Below are 20,936 nucleotides of genomic sequence, written 5' to 3'. Positions count from 1 at the left end.
CTATTTCCATGACATAGATTGACCAGGTGAATCCAGGTGAAAGCTATGATCCCTTATTGATGTCACTTGTTAAATCAACTTCAATCAGTGAAGATGAAGTGGAGGACACAGGTTAAAGAAGGATTTGTAAGCCTTGAGACATGGATTGTATATGTGTGCCATTCAGAGGGTGAATGGGCAAGACAACAGATTTAAGTGCCTTTGAACGGGGTATGGTAGTAGGCTCACCGGATTGTGTCAAGAACTGCAACGCTGCTGGGGTTTTCACACTCAAAAGTTTCCTGTGTGAATCAAGAATGGTCTACCACCCAAAGGAGATGCAGCCAACATGACACAACTGTGGGAAGCATTGGAGTCAACATGGGCCAGCATCCCTGTGGAATGCTTTCGACACCTTGTAGAGTCCATGCCCCGGCAAATTGAGGCTGTTCTGGGTGCAACTCATTATTGTTCCTAATGTTTGGTATACTCAGTGTATATGTATACTTTCCTACCTAATTAAGCCTTGCCTTAGGTTACATTCATTTTCTTTGCGTCTCAGTGAAGCGTTCTGTCTGGTCCATTCTTGGATTAACTCCTTTCTTTACCAAATTTTTCAAATTTATTAAATCAGCATAATGGAGAATTAAAATTCTGTGTTAGCATTTAGTGAGAAGCATGATATTTGCTTTCACTAAACACCAACACAGAATTCCAATTGAGATATTAATACCAGTTCCTACCTTTCTGCAAACATACACTGTAGGTTGCACCTGCAGAATAATGGCATGCAACCTAATGCAGGGCAGTCCAAGAGCCAAATCTGGCATTAGTCACCAGAAGAATACTGACTGATACTCAACCAAAATTATGCCATGCGTGTCTCATCCTTCCATATCTATAATGATGGCACACCATAATTACTTGGCAGAACATTGAATGAATGTTATTCATTTAGTCAGTGTTTCAAAGTATCATCCTGGTCTATCACCGCTCCCAGGTCATAGCACCTTCTTCTCAGAACAATAACATTGAGGGCATAGTGATCAATGTTCACAGTTTTGTAAGATGTTTCCCTTTCAGCATTGAATATGAATAAAAAAGTTGACTATACAGTATATTTTCAGCTGATGAAAGAGACTGCAGTCTAGAGTCATGAAAAGAGACACTTCAAAAGTAGCTAAGAGTTTATTTTATTCATTTCTATACACACAATACAGTACACACATATTCTAATTCTTACATATGACAGAATATCACACAACGATTATATAATAATGTTATATAATTACATAACCAGAGATAAGTAGGCTCTTCAGATGAAGTGTGAGACAGTGAGTGCTGGGCTTGTTATGTCAAATCCTAGCGCTTCTCAAATCCACAAGCTGTAGAGAGAGATGGTCAGAGAGTAAAGTGAGGGACTGATGCAGGACAGGACACTCAGCCATACAGTAGTCACATCCTTAAAGACCGCAAACCGTTGCAACAGTACCACAGAGGAACAAGATCCACTGCAGAGAGTTGATTATCTGCACAAAACATCCCATTTTATATTCCTCTGTGGGGTTTACCTCTTGTTGTATATGATATTTAAGCCACTGTAAGATATGATTATCAAAGGAGTTGCATTTAAAATGGGTTCCAGCAATTTGAGATAAATGCAGAGGTCTAGATGGTAGCAATGGAATGGTGATACTGCCAGGGACTGGTGGTATTATGTTGATTTATTTTCTTCTTTTGTTATTGTTGTAATGACAAGAAATGTAGAGAGCTGGCACAGGCTATATACTGTACATGCATTAAATACCATCACAGAAAAGACTCACACACAGATGCATACATACTGGCACGGACACACTCCCTAACACACAAAAGAGAGGCTTCTCTCTTTGTCCTCTGATTTTGATGATTCACAGGAGCGGTGACCTGAGGCTGGGGACAGTCTCTGCTTTTCATTCAGAGCTGGAAGACAAAACCTCTTCAGGCCATAAGACTTCATTTACTACTGCTGGAGAGCCAAGGAGCACTTAGCTTAATGTACGGGAGAGCAGAATGATCCTCACACACACACACGCTCTGACGCACATGGCCATTGGCCACATGCACACACACACACCATCTTATCACATATTTATTCATATTTCAAAGAATCCTACTTTGGCAAAACATGCCCATACACGTAGGTACAGAGCTGCACATTAGCAGCCATTATCTGCAAATCAACAGTTATAGTGGGGGTGGACTTGTGCAAGAGTCTAGTCATAAAGTGCCTTATCTTTGTCCAGACAGCGATTTAGACATTGATGATAATAGTTTTTGCCTAGTGGGAGAGGTAACTGACTTAGCCCCCCCCCCCCTCTCCTACCTTTGTTATTGGTCAGCTGACCTTTATCCCTCTCTTACACAATTGCCAGGGAGTGTATACTTACATTATATGAACGGAGACAGCGTTTCCATATTTACAGGCACAAGACCAAGAAGCCAACCCCAGTGATTGTATGGGAAAGGAGCATCATGAATGGGAAAGGAGCATCATGAATGCAAAAGGACACTGGTGTTATTGCTGTCGTGATGTGATAGATGACTTTAGCCTGAGGGGGATGTCCAATATCGCCAACAGGTAATCAAAACTAATCTGAAAACAGCAGGCAGCTAAGAAAAGCGCCCCCCTGACAATTATCACCATTGTCTTGTATGAGAGATCATCACTGTCGGATTTGAGCAGAAAATCGGTTGATATCATTATGATTGAAGATAGCACATTGTAGTTGTTGTCAGGAGTCTGCAGAAAATTGATTGTAGGCAGCAGCAGCAATTTTGTAGAAAGTTAAGTTACTTTACAGTTTATTACAGTAGTATAACAAATGTAATTATAGGACCTACATTGTACATGCATCAGGTAGGCGAAAGGTATAAACAAACGTACTTACTTACTTTGACCCATCGCTCATTTGGGAGCATAGGCCATCTTCTCTATGGCACTCTGTTCTGAGAAGTCTTCTCCAGCTCATTCTATCCACATGGATGATTTTATCTGCCTAATGCATAAACAAAGGATGTCTTTTTTGTCAACGTACAGAATTAAACAATCAAACGTCAGCCAAAACCTGAATAATACTTTTTTCAATCAGTTTTAGCCCCGGACATTATTCTCTAATTTCTCTACTGTCTACTATTTCAAGGTCCTGAATAGTCTCACGTACCTGAGCTAAAATACCAGGGGGAGGAAAGTCAAATGGATTGTGATTATTGTCCTGGAACAGATTGAACCTCTTACAGGCTAGAAGAGGATGTGAGCTGCATCCCATTTCAACACAGGCCCAGGTGCATTTCCTCTATCTCAAACAAAGGTGGCATTTACAAATGGGATCTAGTAATACACAGTAATACACAGTTTAATCTCACCCCTATCAACTGTAGTTTATAACCTCTTTCCACTACAAGAATGAGTGTTTTGAGAAAGGGCACTGCACTGCCTGTGGTAAGCATTATCTTCTGCGCCAACTCTTTCTCTTGTATGCCTGTAAGGATCAAAACACAGCAATTACCATTGATTTCTAGAAGGGACAATATATCAGCTATTCCATGTGTAGAAATGAATGTGTACCATAGGAACAGTGAATAATAGTGATATTGTTTGACCCACCCACACACACTTGCTTACTAGTATCAGATGATGACTTGAGTGTCTTAGTGCGGCTGTAGTCCAATCCCTGAACCACATCGTCTGTTGGAAACAGGGCATATACAGTCTCGGATTGGGGGTGGAGGTGCATTTCCGGCTTCATTTCACTTGTCATTGTAACATTGTGTCTCTTGTGACGGTTTATTTTCTTTAGTTCATTCCTGTCACACACACAATGTAAGGATTATTTTATCATGTACCCATGCCTTGTTCTGTTATATCTTACCACTGCAGAAAAGCATACCAAATTAGCAGCTGCTCACTAATGCCATCATAAAGGGCAGGGAAGCTGCTACAGAAAGATCTGGTGACAAAATCATCTTCAAAGAGACATCTGTAAAAATGGAAATAGGTCATCTCTGTGAAGCTACTGAATTCTGTCAATCATCAGAACAAAATGCTAAATAATGAAATTAAATTAAATCGTATTTGCGCCGAATGCAACAGGTGTAGACTTTACCGTAAAGTGCTTACTTACAAACCCTTTCCCAACAATGCAGACTTAAAAATGAAGAAAAATTTGCTCAATAAAAAAAAGGAAATAGTAACACAAACATATAACAATAATGAGGCTATGTACAAGGAGTTCCGATACCGAGTCAATGTGCAGGGATATAAGGTAGTTAAGGTAATTGAGTTAATATGTACATGTAGGCAGGGGTAAAAGTAAATAGACAATCAAGATAGATCATAAACAGAGTAGCAGCAGCGTATGTGTGAAGAGTGTGAAAAGGGGATGCCTAGTCAGTTACACAACTGAATGCATTCAATCGAAATATGTCTTCCACATTTAACCCAACCCCTCAATCTGAGGTTGTGTGAGTGTGTGTGGTGTCAATATGCATGTGTGTGTCCAGTATGCATATAGCCAGCGCAAGAGAGAGGGGGGGGGGGGGTCAATGCAAATAGTCCATGTAGCCATTTGATTAACTGTTGGCAAACTATTAATTGAAAACTGATCTATGTGGTTTCATTGCATACTTTATCATGTCTTATCGACTTGTTTTCTGGACCATATGTTATAGTGACCTGAAATACACACTTCCTCCTCAGCCAGAGTAACCTATGCTTTGCCACTTAGGGGATCAGTTGTCAAGCACCCTTTTGGAATACTGTTCCTCCTTGGCAGAATAGCCCAGATACTTTGTCAGGTTAATCTCAATGACACCGACACACATGGCATTACAGTGTTTTCCCTCATGCATCTAATTCAAAGAAATGCCACAAGTATCATAACAATGCTGCTAGCATTGTGTATGACAGTGCCATAGCAGCCTTCTCACTGCACATCCAGGTGGTAAGGAGGTCCTAGTCCAAGAGTAACAGACATTTCTGCCATGGCCAAGAGGGACCATATGTCTCTGCTGTCTTGAGTCTGTCCCGCCTCCATTCCAGTCTGCCAGGCCACTGCAACATATGGGGCTTAATGCTATTAAGCATGAGGTTTATGACCTCAAAGGCGTTTCTGTCTTCGTTTGTACAGGTGAACCTAGCTATGTGTCAGTAGTTTCCCAACTGACAGGCACAACAATGTCAACAGGCAGGTTCTCAGGGTGGTGGTATTCACCAAAGACATATACCTACTTCAGACAGGTAAGTGGGACTGATTGTTTTAATTCATGAATTAACCAAGGCAATGGTCTGCAGGCTACTAAACCAGCTAGTGCTGCTGCCACCACTGCCATGTGCTATAAAAGAAGAATGGACACACACAAGGTGTTTTGCCCTGCTTAATGACAAATGAGAAAGGAGTATTGACAGATCAATTTCAACTGGCAACGCAGCTAACGTTACAGTACAAGTTGTTTACTAGCTGGAGTTAAATATTACAATAGCCTACCTCTGATCAGCGTATAATACCAGCAGCTAGCAAGCATGGCTCCAGATCTCACTGATTAATTTAGGCAGATAATGGATTTTACTCCATATTGTCATCAAATAGTCTGTCTCGATACAGCTAGCTAGTATTGTAAACGTATGGCGCTACTACAACTAGCTATTTAGTTATCTAGTTAAATCCAATTGTTACAACATGACACGCAAAAGTACATGACCATCATTTTAGACGACACCGAGTTCAACGTTGTTTCCGTTTACGGTTACCAGAGAAACGCGCTGCCCAATCAAAAGTCGTTTAGTAGGGACCTTCGACCCAGTAACCAATCTAATCCCGCATTGTTGTAAAATTAGCCAGTTTGAAACACAAACCTAGCGATTTGAAACTGTCAAGATCAACAAGTTGATAACACAAAACAAACGCAAGACGAAGGCAGTTCGATATACTCCAAAGCACCAAGGTAACACTTTTGCAAATGTGGACGTGATATAAGACAAAATTGGACAAATTCGTTTCAAGGCTGCATCGTGTGTGTGTGTGTGGAAGCGCTAGTTTGCTATTGCTACTGTTAGCTAGCTATGTTTACTACGCTAGCTAATTTAACGAACTGATACGGGTTAACGTTAGCTAAATTAACGCCAGCTAGCTAGCCTAAATGATGTTGATCAAAATGTACATGGTCTGTGCTATCCGGGATCCTAGGGACGTCCCTACAGTAAACCTTACCTAACCGTTTAAAATGTCTATTTCAATTTGGTAACGTTAGAGCCGTCCCAAGGATAGCACGGACGTAGTGCTAGGGCAAAAACCAAAACGTGCCCCAGGAGTTTGGGAAACGCTGCCTAACCATAAACCGTACTGTAAGCATTTAAATTTCAACGGGTAGGGACTTCCCGACAAGGATTCCGAAGCCCCAAACGAGATTTTGTAGTCTGTCCTCGCGAGACTACCCTAACCTTAGTTACCTTTATGTTGGTCCTTCTTCTAGGCTGAATCTTTGAATATAGTACAGTAGTTATGTAGTTGGTTTACATCTCAATGAGCTATGTAGTATTTGTCATCATGCTATCTGACTTCATCAGTAGATGACCAATCCAAGTGCCTTTCCTGTTAAAACAACCAGTTGCATTTTTATGTATCTTTCCTCAGATGTCCTCAGATGAAGGGGATCCGAGCAGTCCAGTTCTGCCAGGAGACTCAGATCAGGGCAGCTCGGTCTCCTCTGAGCTGCAGGTAACAAAGCACTTACTTTTACAGATTTATGGAGATGTGTTCATGAAGAGAAATGCAATTCTTCATGTTTTAAAACTCATCAGTCGACTGTTTTGATGAGGTTGCAATTGAAGTTACCACAGCCACCAAGTCAATATCGTAAAAATCCATGCAAACTAAAATGAGCTTTTTGGTCTTAATTTAAGGTTATGGTTAGACATAAAGTAAGCAGTGTGGTTACGGTAAGGGTTAAGGTTTGGTTCAAAATCAGATTTTAAGAAGAAATTGTAGAAATATGTGGGGTTTAGCCATTTATTATGGATCCCCATAGCAGCTACTCTTCCTGGGGTCCAGCAAAATTAAGGCAGTTTATACAATTTATACAGTTTATATACAGTTTATACAATTTTAAAAACATTACAATACACTCACAGATTTCACAACACACTGTGTGCCCTCGAGCCCCTACTCCTACTCCTATGTTATCGTGTGTATGTGTGAATGCATGTGTCTGTGCCTATGCTTGTGTTGCTTCAGAATCCCTGCTGTTCCATATAGTGTTTTTTTTAAAGTCTAATTTTACTGCTTGCATCAGTTACTTGATGTTGAATAGAGTTCCATGTAGTCATGGCTCTATGTAGTACTGTGCACCTCCCATAGTCTGTTCTGGACTTGCCGACTGTAAAGAGACCTCTTGTGGCATGTCTTGTGGGGTATGCATGGGTGTCTGAGCTGTGTGCCAGTAGTTTAGGCAGACAGTTCAGTGGCATTCAACATGTCAATACATCTCATAAATACAAGTAGTGATGAAGTCAATCTCTCCACTTTGAGCCAGGAGAGATTGACATGCATATTATTAATATTAGCTCTCTGTGTACATCCAAGGGCCAGTTGTGCTGCCCTGTTCTGAGCCAATTTTTGTGGCACCTGACCACACGACTGAACAGTAGTCAAGGTATGACAAAACTAGGGCCTGTAGGACCTGCCTTGTTGATAGTGTTGTTAAGAAGACAGAGCAGCACTTTACTATGGACATATACATACTTTTGTATCAATATGTTTTGACCATGACAGTTTACAATCCAGGGTTACTCCAAGCAGTTATGTCATCTCAACTTGCACAATTTCCACATGATTTAATACAATATTAAGTTGAGGTTTAGTGAATGTTTTGTCCCAAATACAATGCTTTTGGTTTTAGAAATATTTAGGGCTAACTTATTCCTTGCCACCCACTCTGAAACTAACGGCAGCTCTTTAAGTGTTGCAGTCATTTCAGTCGCTGTAGTAGCTGACATGTATAGTGTTGAGTCATCCGCATACATAGGCACTTTGGCTTTACTCAAAGTCAGTGGCATGTCGTTAGTAAAAAATGTAAAAAGCAAGGGGCTTAAACAGCTACCCTGGGGAATTCCTGATTCTACCTGGATTATGTTTGAGAGGTTTCCATTAAAGAACACCCTCTGTGTTCTGTTAGACAAGTATCTCTTTATCCACATTATAGCACGGGGTGTAAAGCCATAACATATACGTTTTTCCAGCAGCAGACTATGATCGGTAATGTCAAAAGCTGCACTGAAGTCTAACAAGACAGCCCCCACAATCATTTTATCATACATTTCTCTCAGCCAATCATCAGTAATTTGTGTAAGTGCCGTGCTTGTTGAGTGTCCTTCCCTATAAGCGTGCTGAAAGTCTGTTATCAATTTGTTTACTGGGAAATAGCTTTGTATCTGGTCAAACACCATTTTTCCCAGAAGTTTACTAGGGGTTAGTAACAGGCTGATTGGTCGGCTATTTGAGCCAGTAAAGGGGGCTTTACTATTCTTGGGTAGCGGAAATACTTTAGCTTTCCTCCAGGCCTGAGGGCACACACTTTCTAGTAGGCTTAAATTGAAGATGTGGCAATATCGTCTGCTATTATCGTCAGTAATTTTCCATCCAGATTGTCAGACCCTGGTGGCTTGTCATTGTTGATAGACAACAAAACATTTTTCACCTTTTTCCACACTGGCTTTACGGATTTCAAAATTTGGTCCGATATACTTGGATGTGTAGTGTCAGCGTTTGTTACTGGCATGTCATTCTTAAGTTTGCTTATCTTGCCAATGAAAAAGTAATTAAAGTAGTTGGCAATATCAGTGGGCTTTGTGATGAATGAGCCATCTCATTCAATGAATGATGGAGTCGAGTTGGCTTTCTTTCCCATAATTTAATGTGCCCCAAAACTTTTTACTATCATTCTTTATCTAATTTGTCTTTGTTTCGTAGTATAGTTTATTTTTATTATTTTTTAGTTTAGTCACATGATTTCTTAATTTGCAATACATTTTCCAATCAGTTGCGCTGCCAGACTTATTTTCCATACCTTTTGCCTCATCCCTCTCAATCATAAAGTTTTTAAATTCCTCATTAATCCAAGGGGATTTAACAGTTTTTACAGTGAATTTCCCAATGGGTGCGTGCTTGTTAGTAACTGGAATGAGCAATTTCATTAATGTGTCAAGTGCAGCGTCTGGTTGCTCCTCATTACACACCATAGACCAGCAAATATTCTTTACATCATCAACACATGAATCACTACAAAACGTATTGTATGACCTCTTATACACTATATTAGGCCCAGCCTTTGGAACTTTGGTTTTCCTAGATATGGCTACTATATTGTGATCACTGCATCCTATGGATTTGGATACTGCTTAAGCAAATTTCTGCAGCATTAGTAAACATGTGATCAATACATGTTGGTGATTTAATTGCTGTGCTGTTTGTAACTACCCTGGTAGGTTGACTGACAACCTGAACCAGGTTGTAGGCACTGGTTACAGTTTGCAGTTTTTTCTTGAGTGGGCAGCTTGATGATAGCCAGTAAATATTTAAATCACCCAGAAAATATACTTCTCTGTTGATATCACGTACATTATCAAGCATTTCATACATATTATCCAGATACTGACTGTTAGCACTTGGTGGGCTATAGCTGCTTCCCACAAGAATGGGCTTTAGGTGAGGCATATTAACCTATTACTTCAACAGTACTTTAACATTGGATCGTCTCTAAGCTTTATAGGAATGTGGTTCTGAATATAGACCGCAACACCGCCCCCCGTTGGCATTTCTGTCTTTTCGGTAGATGTTATAACGATGTATTGCTACCACTGTATCATCAAAGATATAATCTAAGTGAGTTTTAGAGATAGTCAGAATATTAATGTCATCTCTTACAAGCAAGTTATTGACTTCATGGACCTTGTTTCTCAGGCTGCATATGTTAATATGAGCTATTGTTAGCGCTTTTCTGGGTTGCTTGATTGTTTTTAATGCTTTACTGGGAAGCTTATCAGAAGTAGACTCACTCATGTTATTTATATTGGAGCTGATAGTGCAGGGTGACCTGCACAATGTGGTCTTCCTACTAGGGCACACTGCCTCAGTGCTAACAATGTAACTCTGGTTCATAGGCCCATGATTACTGCTTACAATAGCTGTAGGATAAACAGAAGTATTCGGTGCAATTAAGGGCACATAAATGAAGGTACTTACATTGTGTTTGCCAATGCCCCTAGGATCATGTACATTTGATGCAGCATTATGACAACTCATTGTCTCAATGGTAGGGATTAACTGAGCTGGTCTTGGATCATTGAACAGTCATTGTTTCAACACAGCCTTGAAATGCATGGACAGGAGCCAAGATGATTTGGATGAACTCCATCATTCCTGTAGAGTATCTTCTATTTCCAGAAGGTATCAAAGTTATCTATACAAGTGACTCCAGCAGAGCTACAGTAGTCTTTTAGGCAGATGTGTAATGCCAGCAGTCTGCTGAATCTTTCACACCTGCGGTGTGAAAATACTAATACTAAAATCAGTTTTTTTAAATCCATTTTCAAATGTTCCGAACTAGTCCTCCTGACGTCGTTTGACCCCACATGGGCTACGACAGTGTCAGCTCCCAGCATTTGTCGTAGAAATGTCGGAAGCAGCCTTGTGATGTCGTGTACTCGTGTAGCACAGGGTTTTTGCCTTTTTTTAAAAAAACAGGGAAGTCAGTTAAGAACAAATTCTTATTTACAATGATGCATCCCCTGGGTTAACTGCCTTGTTCAGGGGCAGAACAACATATTTTTTATACCTTGTCAGCTCGGGGATTCGATCCAGCAACCTTTTGGTTACGGGCCCAACGCTCTAACCACTAGGCCAGCTGCCGCCCCGTTTCCATGTCTCTTCTCATATGATTGACAGGATGAATATGAAGAACTTCTCCGCTACGCAGTGGTCACTCCTAAGTATGACCCGCAGCCCGCCGCTCAACTGCAGCTTCTGAGTGCCTCACAACTGTCTGCGGATGGACGGAGTTCCCGTGGAAATGATGACGCGAGGTCCCATCGCTCAGCAGGTACAGTGGGCCGCTGCTCACCCATACACTTGTTACACTAAGCCGTTCTGACAGACACACAGCTTGAGGCCCTCCACATTGCTCCCTTCAAATGATCCACTGTCGTAAAGGATTTGGCTTCTCTCCTGCTTTGGGTCTTTCTGTTAAGAAATGCTTCTCTCTCTGTCGGTGTCTTTTAACCCGGGCACACACAGACTGGATTGCACCAAGCCCAACAAGCTGTTGAATGTTCCATGTGTATTTCACAAGTACCGAAACACTTGACATGGAGAGATTAACTGCTTGATGATAGCCAAGACCTGTCCCAAAACACAGACTGAGAGGCATTGACACTACTAGTTAATCATATAACTGAGAATGATATCAGACCGTACATTACAGGAGTGTAGGTGTCTGAGCTACTCTATTTAATAGCAGAAGAGCCAATCATTCTCTGTTCCCTGCCACAAGCAAGCTTACACGCAGCTTACACCCAGTCTATCAGTCTTTTCTCCAGACCACGGCATTCTCAGTTGTAGAGCTTAAACTGTCATGGAGTAGTGTACTGGGATGTAAAAAGCAGGCAGGATTTTGTGCGCCTGATTGGTAATGATATGCTGGCATCCTGCCCAAACTGCTCTTTAGAGTACAGACTGTTTTTCTTCTCACTGCAGGGTTTAATTAAGATATTGCCATAAATGCATTCCTGGATGAAGAGCCAGAGTTTTCTTACTTAGTATTCTTACCATCACACGCACTCTCTGTTTCTCTATCACTGTTTCTCTCTCCGGCTCTCTCTGCCTCTCAGGCTCAGTTTCTGAAGCTGAAGATGGGAGACGCTCTAGCAGGGGAGTGAGGTCAGCACGGGCCTCCCCTTTTATGGTGGAGCCCAGGGCACACTCACACACCTTTGAGGGTAAATACACACAGCCAATACATGCTTTATAACTATAGTCCAATAAAAAGCATTATTACAAAGACCATGAGACTGAACAGGCATGGGATATATATATATATAATTATAGTATACTATTTTGATGCTCCCAGAGCATCAAACATTCTTTGGGACCACTGTGGTTCTTTATCACATTTGAGTGCAGAAAATCAACCCAGTCTCTTGACCTCCAGGTAATGAAGAGATGGCTGGCAGGTCATCTGTTGTCTCAGACGCTCACTCAGACAGACTGCCGACGCCGTCGGAGAGCTCCAGACACGGCAGTCCAGACCCCCTGGTCACCGTGGTGACAGAGATGTTTGTCTCTGACGAGAACCTGAACAAGATGGAGAACCTCCTGGACACCTGGAGCGACAAGCTCAAGGTTAGCCTGCCCTGCCTCTTTATTGTCTGTCTATTCAATGTCTGGCGATTTTGTTTTAGCTTGGCGAGAATAGATCCTTATGAGGCTGTGTTCTTGGGTTATGTTCTGTTGACCTGATAGATGCAGTAAAGAGGCCAGGGGTACTCGACCAAACAATGGAAACGCATGGGGAGGGGAAGATCCCGAATCTCCTCATTGCACCCCAGCAAAATTGGCGTACATTTAGGCTGTTGTTTATATGTGTATTTCACACTCTGTTGAGGTAGAAATCAGAGTATAATGCTTGTATGGATGTCAAACCCAATAATATGTTCATGTCATCGTCACCAATCAACTGCATTGCAGTTTAAAAACACTTGACTACCACCACCGATTTCTCTATTCTAGCTATGCTACTTGCTTATACGAACAGGAGTAAGCATTTAGCAGTCATTTCTAAACCTGAAAAGGGACTACTTCTAAATGTTACGCAGTCGAAAACAGCCAAATAAATCCAAATCTGACTTTAGTAACCACACACGCCTGTTACGATGCATCAATCATGACGGATTTGACCAATATCCACTCAGATTTGTTAAATGTGCGCCAATCTGGCGTCCCTCTTCTATCCCCCACGGGTCTGCGTTCCATTGACCTCGTTACCGCATCTACAGCGCTTATCACATTTCGCTTTCAGCGACGTGTTTCCTAAATGATCATCTGATTCTTGATTTGTCATTTGTGATTCCGTATCTCTATTGTGCCGTTGAAGTGGGCTGCTATGTTTCTTTGTTAAACCATTCCATCCCTGTCTCTCCACCCCAGGCCAACGTGCTGATGGAGCTGAGGAAGTGGAAGCTGGCCTTCATGGAGCAGCACAAGCTGGAGGTGAGGAAGGAGAGGGAGAAGCATGCTGCCTGTATAGCAGGCCTCACTGCAGAGATGGACAGCCTGAAGGAACTGCTCCACACCTACGAGACCTCCAACCAGAGGAAGGACGAGGTACGCAGTCTACACATATCATACCACACACACCTCCGCACCCCACACCCGCTACTGGTAGGGTCTTACCTATGTAAAGACAAGTCATACAGTTCTCTTCAACAGTGTTGGTGTGTTATGATGAATTGAGTGTGTGAGGCATCGTGTGTGTGTGACTTGTATTGTTTTTCTTGTAGGTGATAGTGAACCTGAGCCAGGCTGTGGACAGACAGAGGGAGAGGCTGGAGCTGATGAGGACCTTCACCCACTGGAGACTGCAGCACAGCGAAGCCAGGGAGCAGGTGAGAGACCGGGGGGAGAGGGGTCTCCCTCAGAGGGCTAGGGTGTGGTTGAGATGGGGAACAGTGGGTACGGGACACACGTATACGGCTCACTGCATCTTAATGTCTGTTTTTTAAATGACAGTTCACCCCTTTAACCACGGAATGAGTTGCACATGTCTATTCTGTGAAATGAATGTCATAACATCCTTGGTGAAGTGTACATTTTAAGTGCTGACAGTACTCCAGCAGGGTTATGCAAATCCTGAATCTCTGCATGATTAACCGACACATGCATTACCATGTCACATCACATTGAACATGCATACATTACGTTTTCACACTTAGATTTTCCACTTGTGATTTTTTTATTACATGTAGTATTATTGGTCCGGTGCCTGATATTCATGGATTAAATAAGTGATATTTGCATCCATGTGACAGTATTTAATACCTTGTTTTTCACTGGATATCTGAAGTGTCGGTTTGATTCCTGTGTGTAGCAGAGTCTTCCTAAACGTTCCTCCCCCTGTCCCCCCGTGTCCCATCCCCTCCCTCTCCCCAGGCCCACAGTGCCCGGCTGGCAGAGCAGCACTACCGTCTGCAGCTGAAGAGGAAGGTGTGGGCAGGCTGGCACAACCTGGTCGAGGGGAGCTGGAAGGAGAAGGTGGAGAAGGCTTGCCGCGCCCGGGCAGAGGAGGTCTGTGTGCGCCTGTCAGCTGGCTATGAGGACAAGATGGCAGAGGTAGGGAGGAGCTACACACACACCCGCACACAGAGGTTGCTACATAGAGTAGGCCTATAGAGTTCCAACCATAGAATTACATATGATCTCTGGTTCCAGCACTCTGAAATGGTGTCCTGTCCTAAAAGAAGAAGACCGTTTCACATGAGCACAGAACAGAAGCTAACTACACAACTGAGAAACTGAGTAAACATTGTCTTACAGAAATAGTGTCATTCACCATACTGCATAGTTCTGCAGGCCTGGCACCTTTCAGCTATTTACATGGCAAATATACCTTTTTGAAGGTTTTTCTGTAAGTCGGGCTATGTGAAGAGATTCGAATAATGGTCATGTATAATTGCTGCACTATAGTAGTGAGTGAGCCTAGTTGATGGAGGCTGCAGTTAGAGCCCAGGGAAAGAGAGGAGCAAGAGCAGGAAGTGGGCCTAGCACACACAGAGAGAGAGAGAGGGAGGGAGGGAGAGAGAGATGGTTATTAGGGAGGGAGGGAGAGAGAGAGAGGGATGGAGGAATATCGACCGTTCCATAGACGCGTGGAGCAGTGGAGGCTGCTGAGGGGAGGACGGCTTATAATAAGGACTGCAACGGAGCGAATTGAATGTCGTCAAACACATGGAAACCCAAGTGTTTTGATGTATTTGATACCATTCCACCCATTACCACGAGCCCGTCCTCCCCAATTAAGGTGCCACCAACCTCCTATGGTGTTGAGACAGTGTACTAAAGGCTTGTAGGCCTAGCAAAAAGTGAGGGGGGGTAAAGAGAAGGGTTTCAGAGTGGATGAGAGGAATGGCAGTACTGTAGATGGGCAGAGAAAGAGTAGAGCTAGAACAGAACAGCCTGGGAGAGGGAGAGAGTTATTAGAGAGGGATAGAGGGAGGGAGAGAGAGATGGTTATTAGAGAGGGATAGAGGGAGGGAGAGAGAGAGAGGGATAGAGGGAGGGAGAGAGAGAGATGGTTATTAGAGAGGGATAGAGGGAGGGAGAGAGAGAGAGATGGTTATTAGAGAGGGATAGAGGGAGGGAGAGAGAGAGAGGGATAGAGGAAGGGAGAGAGATGGTTATTACAGCGTGAGCGAGGAATTGCAGCATGGAGTAGGTGAGGTCAGTTCAGAGTTAAGGAAGTGAAACAAGCTTCCCTTCAACCTCATTCCTCAGTTACAATCGAGCCAGTCCTCTTATTTATGTTTTCCCCAATGTGGCCTTTGCATTTTAATTACAGTACAGTTAAATTAATGAATCCCTATCTCTCTCCTTCTCCCCCCTCTCTCTCTTTCCCCCCTCTTTCTTCTCTCTCCTTCCTCTCCCTCTGTGTAGCACGTGGAAGCGCTGGATGCTGCCCAGGCTGAGATCCAGAGGCTGCACTCCGAGAGGGAGCGTTATGAGGAGTCCATGAAGAAGGCCTTTATGAGGGGCGTGTGTGCCCTCAACATGGAGGCTCTCAGCATGTTCCACACTGGGGAGGGACGAGCGGAGCACGACCTGCACGGTTAGTAACACCCGCACACACACACACGGCTCTGTCAAGAAACCCCTCTGTCCCTGACACTTTAATTCATAGAACAGATTGTTAAAAGAAGTATATTATACTAGGAATGGGCATGAGTAATCTAGTACTCGAACGGACGTCAAAACTTTTCAAGTGCTGTGAAACTATTTAGTGGAATGGGCTTTGTGGCTGCCAGAACGGGCAAGTGAAATGTTGTCCCAAATGTTTTGGATTCTAGTGTTCCATTTGTAGATGTGCATTTCTTTCTTTTTTTTAACAAGCCGAGCATCAGTCTTCTCCCTAAGTTCCCTTTCCCCTAAGTTCCCTTTCCCCTCTGTGTCTCATTCACTCAAATGCATTCCACCACTCCCTCTACACACAGGTGCAGAGTGCACACACACAAGCTCCCATTAGACCTACAGAAATAAATGATTACAAAAACATATCTAACTGATGGGATACACAAGATACATTCCTTGACAAGTGACAACATGTTATCACAAATAAAAATGGACTGGTTGATTGAATTAGGAAAATATGTGTTCCAACAACGAGCTGCAGTTTTGGAATTATTCCATGAATAGAATTGTGTCCCGTCTATTTTCCACTGAGGCTACTTTGCGAACTGCCTAGGCTATAACCCCCCCCCCTCCATAAACATAGACAGGTTCCACATTGAAAATATGCAAAAACATTAATTTGATAAAGACCAAGAGGGTATTTTCATTAGAATCATTAAGCCTCGGGCCAACTCATCAAACAGATGTCTGGGACATAATTCATCAGCATACAGTGTTCAATGTGGAGATGGTAATAAACTAAATAGAACATCTGCATATCGAAAAGAAAACAGATTTTGGTTGATGACACCCCAAAAATGTTTCACGTCTTTCAATTCACCAAATTGAGCCCCGTTACAAATGATCAATCTTTGAGACCAACTTTTCCAGACTCGAAATGCGCATGTGTCTATTACTTGAACTATTTGAAGCATTTATTTGAACTGCTGTTTTCTGAGGCTGGTCACTCTAATGGACTGATCCTCTGCAGCAGAGGTAACTCTGGGTCTTCCTTTCCTGTGGCGGCACTCATGAGAGCCAGTTTCATCATAGCGCTTGATGTTTTTTTGCGAATTGACTGACCTTCATGTCTTAAAGTAATGATGGACTGTCATTTCTCTTTGCTTATTTGAGCTGTTCTTGACATAATATGGACTTGGTCTTTTACCAAATAGGGCTATCTTCTGTATACCACCCCTACCTTGTCACAATCTAACTGATTGGCTCAAATGTATTAAGAAGGAAAGAAATTCCACACCTGTTAGGCACACCTGTTAATTGAAATGCATTCCAGGTGACTACATCATGAAGCTGGTTGAGAGAATGCCAAGAGTGTGCAAAGCTGTCATCAAGGCAAAGGGTGGCTACTTTAAAGAATCTCAAATAAAAAATATTTTGATTTAACACTTTGTTTCTACACGATTCCATATGTGTTATGTCATAGTTTTGATGTCTTCACTATTATTGTACAATGTAGAAAATAGTAAAAATAAAGAAAAACCCTTGAATGAGTAGGTGTGTCCAAACTTTTGACTGGTACTAATATATTTATATTAGATCTGTAATGGTTATGATTTAATTAGGCATTGTTGCGCACTGTTGGCATATAAACAGTGCAGGCCTTGTGTTGTAAAAATATATATTTTACTCGAACAGTCCAAAAATGTCTAATGCCCACCCCTATATTATACCACCTCCCCCAGTTGTATCCGATCAAGTCACGCATTCAGTTTATTAGTCTATTGCCTAGGCTCTGTTACCCTAAAACACAGACACTGTTTCTGCTGTGTGACACTTTGGCTCCTTGCGTGATGATGGTAAATCTTTGGAAATGCTGACGGCGTGGTGCTCTGTGGAGGTTGTAACCTTGGTGTGGCGGTCGTCATCCGCAAATACATGTTTGAGATTTTAGAGATTCAGCTCAAACTTAAAGAGTGGTTCTAGTTTCAACACACATTTATCTGTGTCTGATTTGAGTTTTGTCTTTTGGGAGGGGGGGTAAATCTAATAAAAAAATTCTCATCAGAATAATTTGGAATGTCATACAGTAATTTGTCTCGTTTTATAATTGACAGGGCCAGTGTCTGCAAATGACAGAATGTGATTTATGTTGGTCACATTTGATTATACTGGGCTTATTTGATTATCAGCTTTCACATGTCCAGTCATGAAGCTGGTCTGGCTTCAGGACTTAAGCCTGTGTACAGATGATTATATGACTGCTCTCATTGGTCTTCCCTCCATAGATGCTCCGCCCCCTCGGGATGATCCTGGCACCGGCTCATTGGCCCATCTCCAGCAAAGGCCTGCCTCCTCCACTCGGTTCAGCCCGGTCCACTTTGACCCCCCTGTACCACCGTCCCAGAGTGACGCAGAGGAGACAGTGAGATGCTGACACACACACACACACACACACACCCACCCTGGTTACAGTCCATAAATGCAATGGCAATCACTACTACTATGGATCAGGTTCCGCCATCATTAAACATCATATTGTCATATCATTTGCTGCAGTTGTATATATTCTTTCTCAAGACTAACATTTTCTCACTAAAAGTATTTTATAATTGCCACTACACAATGTACAGTCACAGCCTGTCTCGAGATAATGGTTTATGACTGCTGACTCACACACCAGGCCTCTGTGTGATAGATTGGATAGGCCTGTTATATTTACAGGGCATCAGTTTGTCTAATTTCTTCATCTCCTTTCCTGTGTATGGGCTTCTACCTGCACTCTTAATGTCTGCCCACTCACTCTCTCCGTCAGGTGGGTTCCAATGTCCCAGCCTCCAGAGTTGAGTTGATCCCCTCCACCACGGTGGTCCACAGCACCCTACCGCCAGGTGGCACTGCAAGCTCCCACAGACAAGTTAGTACTAGCATTGATTATGGTCTATGGCACTGGGAGCTTCTTATGGCCATGTCCCGACTCTATACCCCCACTCCTAAAGTGTGCACTTGCACACTTCCTGTCATGGATCTACAATCATTGCATTGGATTAGTGTAATCATTGGCTAGAGGGAGTTTTAACCAATCTGAAATCCATGATGGGAAGTGTTTGAGAAAAGGGTGTTAGCCACTGTCTCTGGTTACTGTGACCTTTTCCTCACCATTTATCAAAAAGTGAAAGGTCACGCATATTTGTTGACTGTTCCTTAATGATCATCATTTGTATCAGGTCAGTACACGGGTGATCACATCGGGTCAACAGAAAGCCTCCAAAACCGTGACCGCTCGCATCACGGCACGCGCCGATCTCCGCGCTCCCAGCTCCGTACGTGCTCCCAGCAACCTCCAGGTCATGGGTGTGGCTCCTCCAATGAGCTCTGTCATCGTGGAGCGCCATCACCCCGTCACACAGGTACACCATCATCACCAAGCATGTCTATTTTACGATGAACCAAAATCACCAGACAAGTTGATTTATGATCTGTAGAAACATTCACCTTCGCTGAACAGACCTCAACCTGTCTCACTTAACGCTCTCTTTCTCTCTCATAGCTCACGGTGGGTCAGGCCACCGCAGCTAAGTTCCCCCGCTCCTCCTCTCAGCAGGGCCAGGGCCCCTACAGCAGCAAGAGTTCCTCCAGAACACACTCAGCCTACCACGTACACTCTATCAAAGTGGTTGAGTAAACACACACACACTCAACAATATCACCTATGGTTATATGCAAATACAAGTAGTACTCCCGTACATGACTTGGTCATGGTGATACATGTGCACAAATGAATATTCCCAAATATTCTACACATACGTAACCACACACACACACACACACACACACACGTTCACTACTATGAGAGAACTATGAAGGACCTGAACCATTTCTGTGAGAACTAAGTTTAGGATTACAGAAAATAATTTTTCAAATGCAATCAATAAACATGATAACACTCTGGAATGGAAGGTAGAATGGTGGAATGGATGGAACCGCCTTGTCTTTTCAGAGCATTTGGATAATGACTTTTTCACTAGTTTTACTTCTTATTGTGAATGACTGTTTTTGTATTTTCTTCTGTTTTTTTATTTGTTGTTTTTAAATGATGGAAAGTCAGTCTCTTGACTGTTGTGTGAAATCGCATATTTGAAATAATATTGCGTTGATGATGTGTTGAGAACAACACTTGTGGTCAAGTTTTCAGGACTGTATCAAGGCCATATGTTCATGTTTTGGTCAAAATCTGCACTATAAACTTTTACGGTAAATTCTTGAACATGAATAAAACATGAATTGCAAATATTCTCAGAATTATAAACCATTCCCTAATTAGATGTAAAGTTGAAGTCGGAAGTTTACATACACCTTAGCCAAATACATTTGAACTCAGTTTTTCACAATTCCTGACATTTAACCCTAGTAGAAATTCCCTGTCTTAGGTCAGTTAGGATCACCACTTTATTGTAAGAATGTGAAATGTCAGAATAACAGTAAAGAGTGATTTATTTCAGCTTTGATTTCTTTCATCACATTCCCAGTGGGTCAGAAGTGTACATACTCAATTAGAATTTGGTAGCATGGCCTTTAAATTGTTTAACTAGGGTCAAACATTTCATGTAGCCTTCCACACGCTCCCACTGTGAATTTTGTCCCATTCCTCCTGACAGAGCTGGTGTAACTGAGTCAGGTTTGTAGGTCTCCTTGCTCACCTACACTTTTTCAGTTCTGCCCACAAATTGTCTATAGGATTGAGGTCAGGGCTTTGTGAAGGCCACTCCAATACCTTGACTTTGTTGTCCTTAAGCCATTTTGCCACAACTTTGGAAGTATGCTTGGGGTCATTGTCCATTTGGAAGACACATTTGCGACCAAGCTTTAACTTCCTGACTGATGTCTTGATATGTTGCTTTAACTTCCTGACTGGATGTTCAATTTATCCACATACTTTTCCTACCTCAAGATGCCATCTATTTTGTGAAGTGCACCAGTCCCTCCTGCAGCAAAGCACCCTCACAACATGATGCTGCCATCCCCGTGCTT

General features: G+C 42.5%; 1 protein-coding gene and 1 long non-coding RNA gene across 7 annotated transcripts; one reads left to right on the top strand and one right to left on the bottom strand.

Moving 5' to 3' along the window:
* Positions 1-1,151: 1,151 nt before the first annotated feature.
* LOC110525793 lies at positions 1,152-6,412 on the bottom strand. 5 transcript variants are annotated; one of them, XR_005052071.1, is made up of 6 exons: positions 6,228-6,411; positions 3,909-3,998; positions 3,644-3,825; positions 3,385-3,500; positions 2,910-3,017; positions 1,152-1,364 (listed from the first exon to the last, which is right to left on the bottom strand). It is a non-coding gene; the product is annotated as an uncharacterized LOC110525793 (long non-coding RNA). The 5 variants fall into 5 exon arrangements; XR_005052069.1 differs by lacking the exon at positions 6,228-6,411 and adding an exon at positions 5,505-5,768; XR_005052070.1 differs by having other exon boundaries at positions 3,644-3,998; positions 6,228-6,412.
* Positions 5,018-20,198, top strand: LOC110525792 (POC5 centriolar protein homolog (Chlamydomonas)). 2 transcript variants are annotated; one of them, XM_021606223.2, is made up of 13 exons: positions 5,018-5,257; positions 6,651-6,734; positions 10,959-11,112; positions 11,900-12,007; positions 12,220-12,410; positions 13,215-13,391; positions 13,568-13,672; positions 14,217-14,396; positions 15,717-15,888; positions 18,194-18,330; positions 18,721-18,822; positions 19,133-19,315; positions 19,456-20,198. In XM_021606223.2, exons 1-13 carry the CDS (start codon positions 5,081-5,083, stop codon positions 19,588-19,590), a joined length of 1,905 nt encoding a protein of 634 aa, XP_021461898.2. In that variant the 5' UTR covers positions 5,018-5,080; the 3' UTR covers positions 19,591-20,198. The 2 variants fall into 2 exon arrangements, with proteins under 2 accessions (XP_021461898.2, XP_021461899.2); XM_021606224.2 differs by lacking the exon at positions 5,018-5,257 and adding an exon at positions 5,823-5,961.
* Positions 20,199-20,936: the final 738 nt, after the last annotated feature.

The sequence above is a fragment of the Oncorhynchus mykiss genome, chromosome 6, assembly GCF_013265735.2.
Source record: "Oncorhynchus mykiss isolate Arlee chromosome 6, USDA_OmykA_1.1, whole genome shotgun sequence".
Lineage (NCBI taxonomy): Eukaryota > Metazoa > Chordata > Actinopteri > Salmoniformes > Salmonidae > Oncorhynchus > Oncorhynchus mykiss.
Note: the sequence above shows the minus strand (reverse complement) of the source record. Positions and strands in the feature narration are given on the sequence as shown.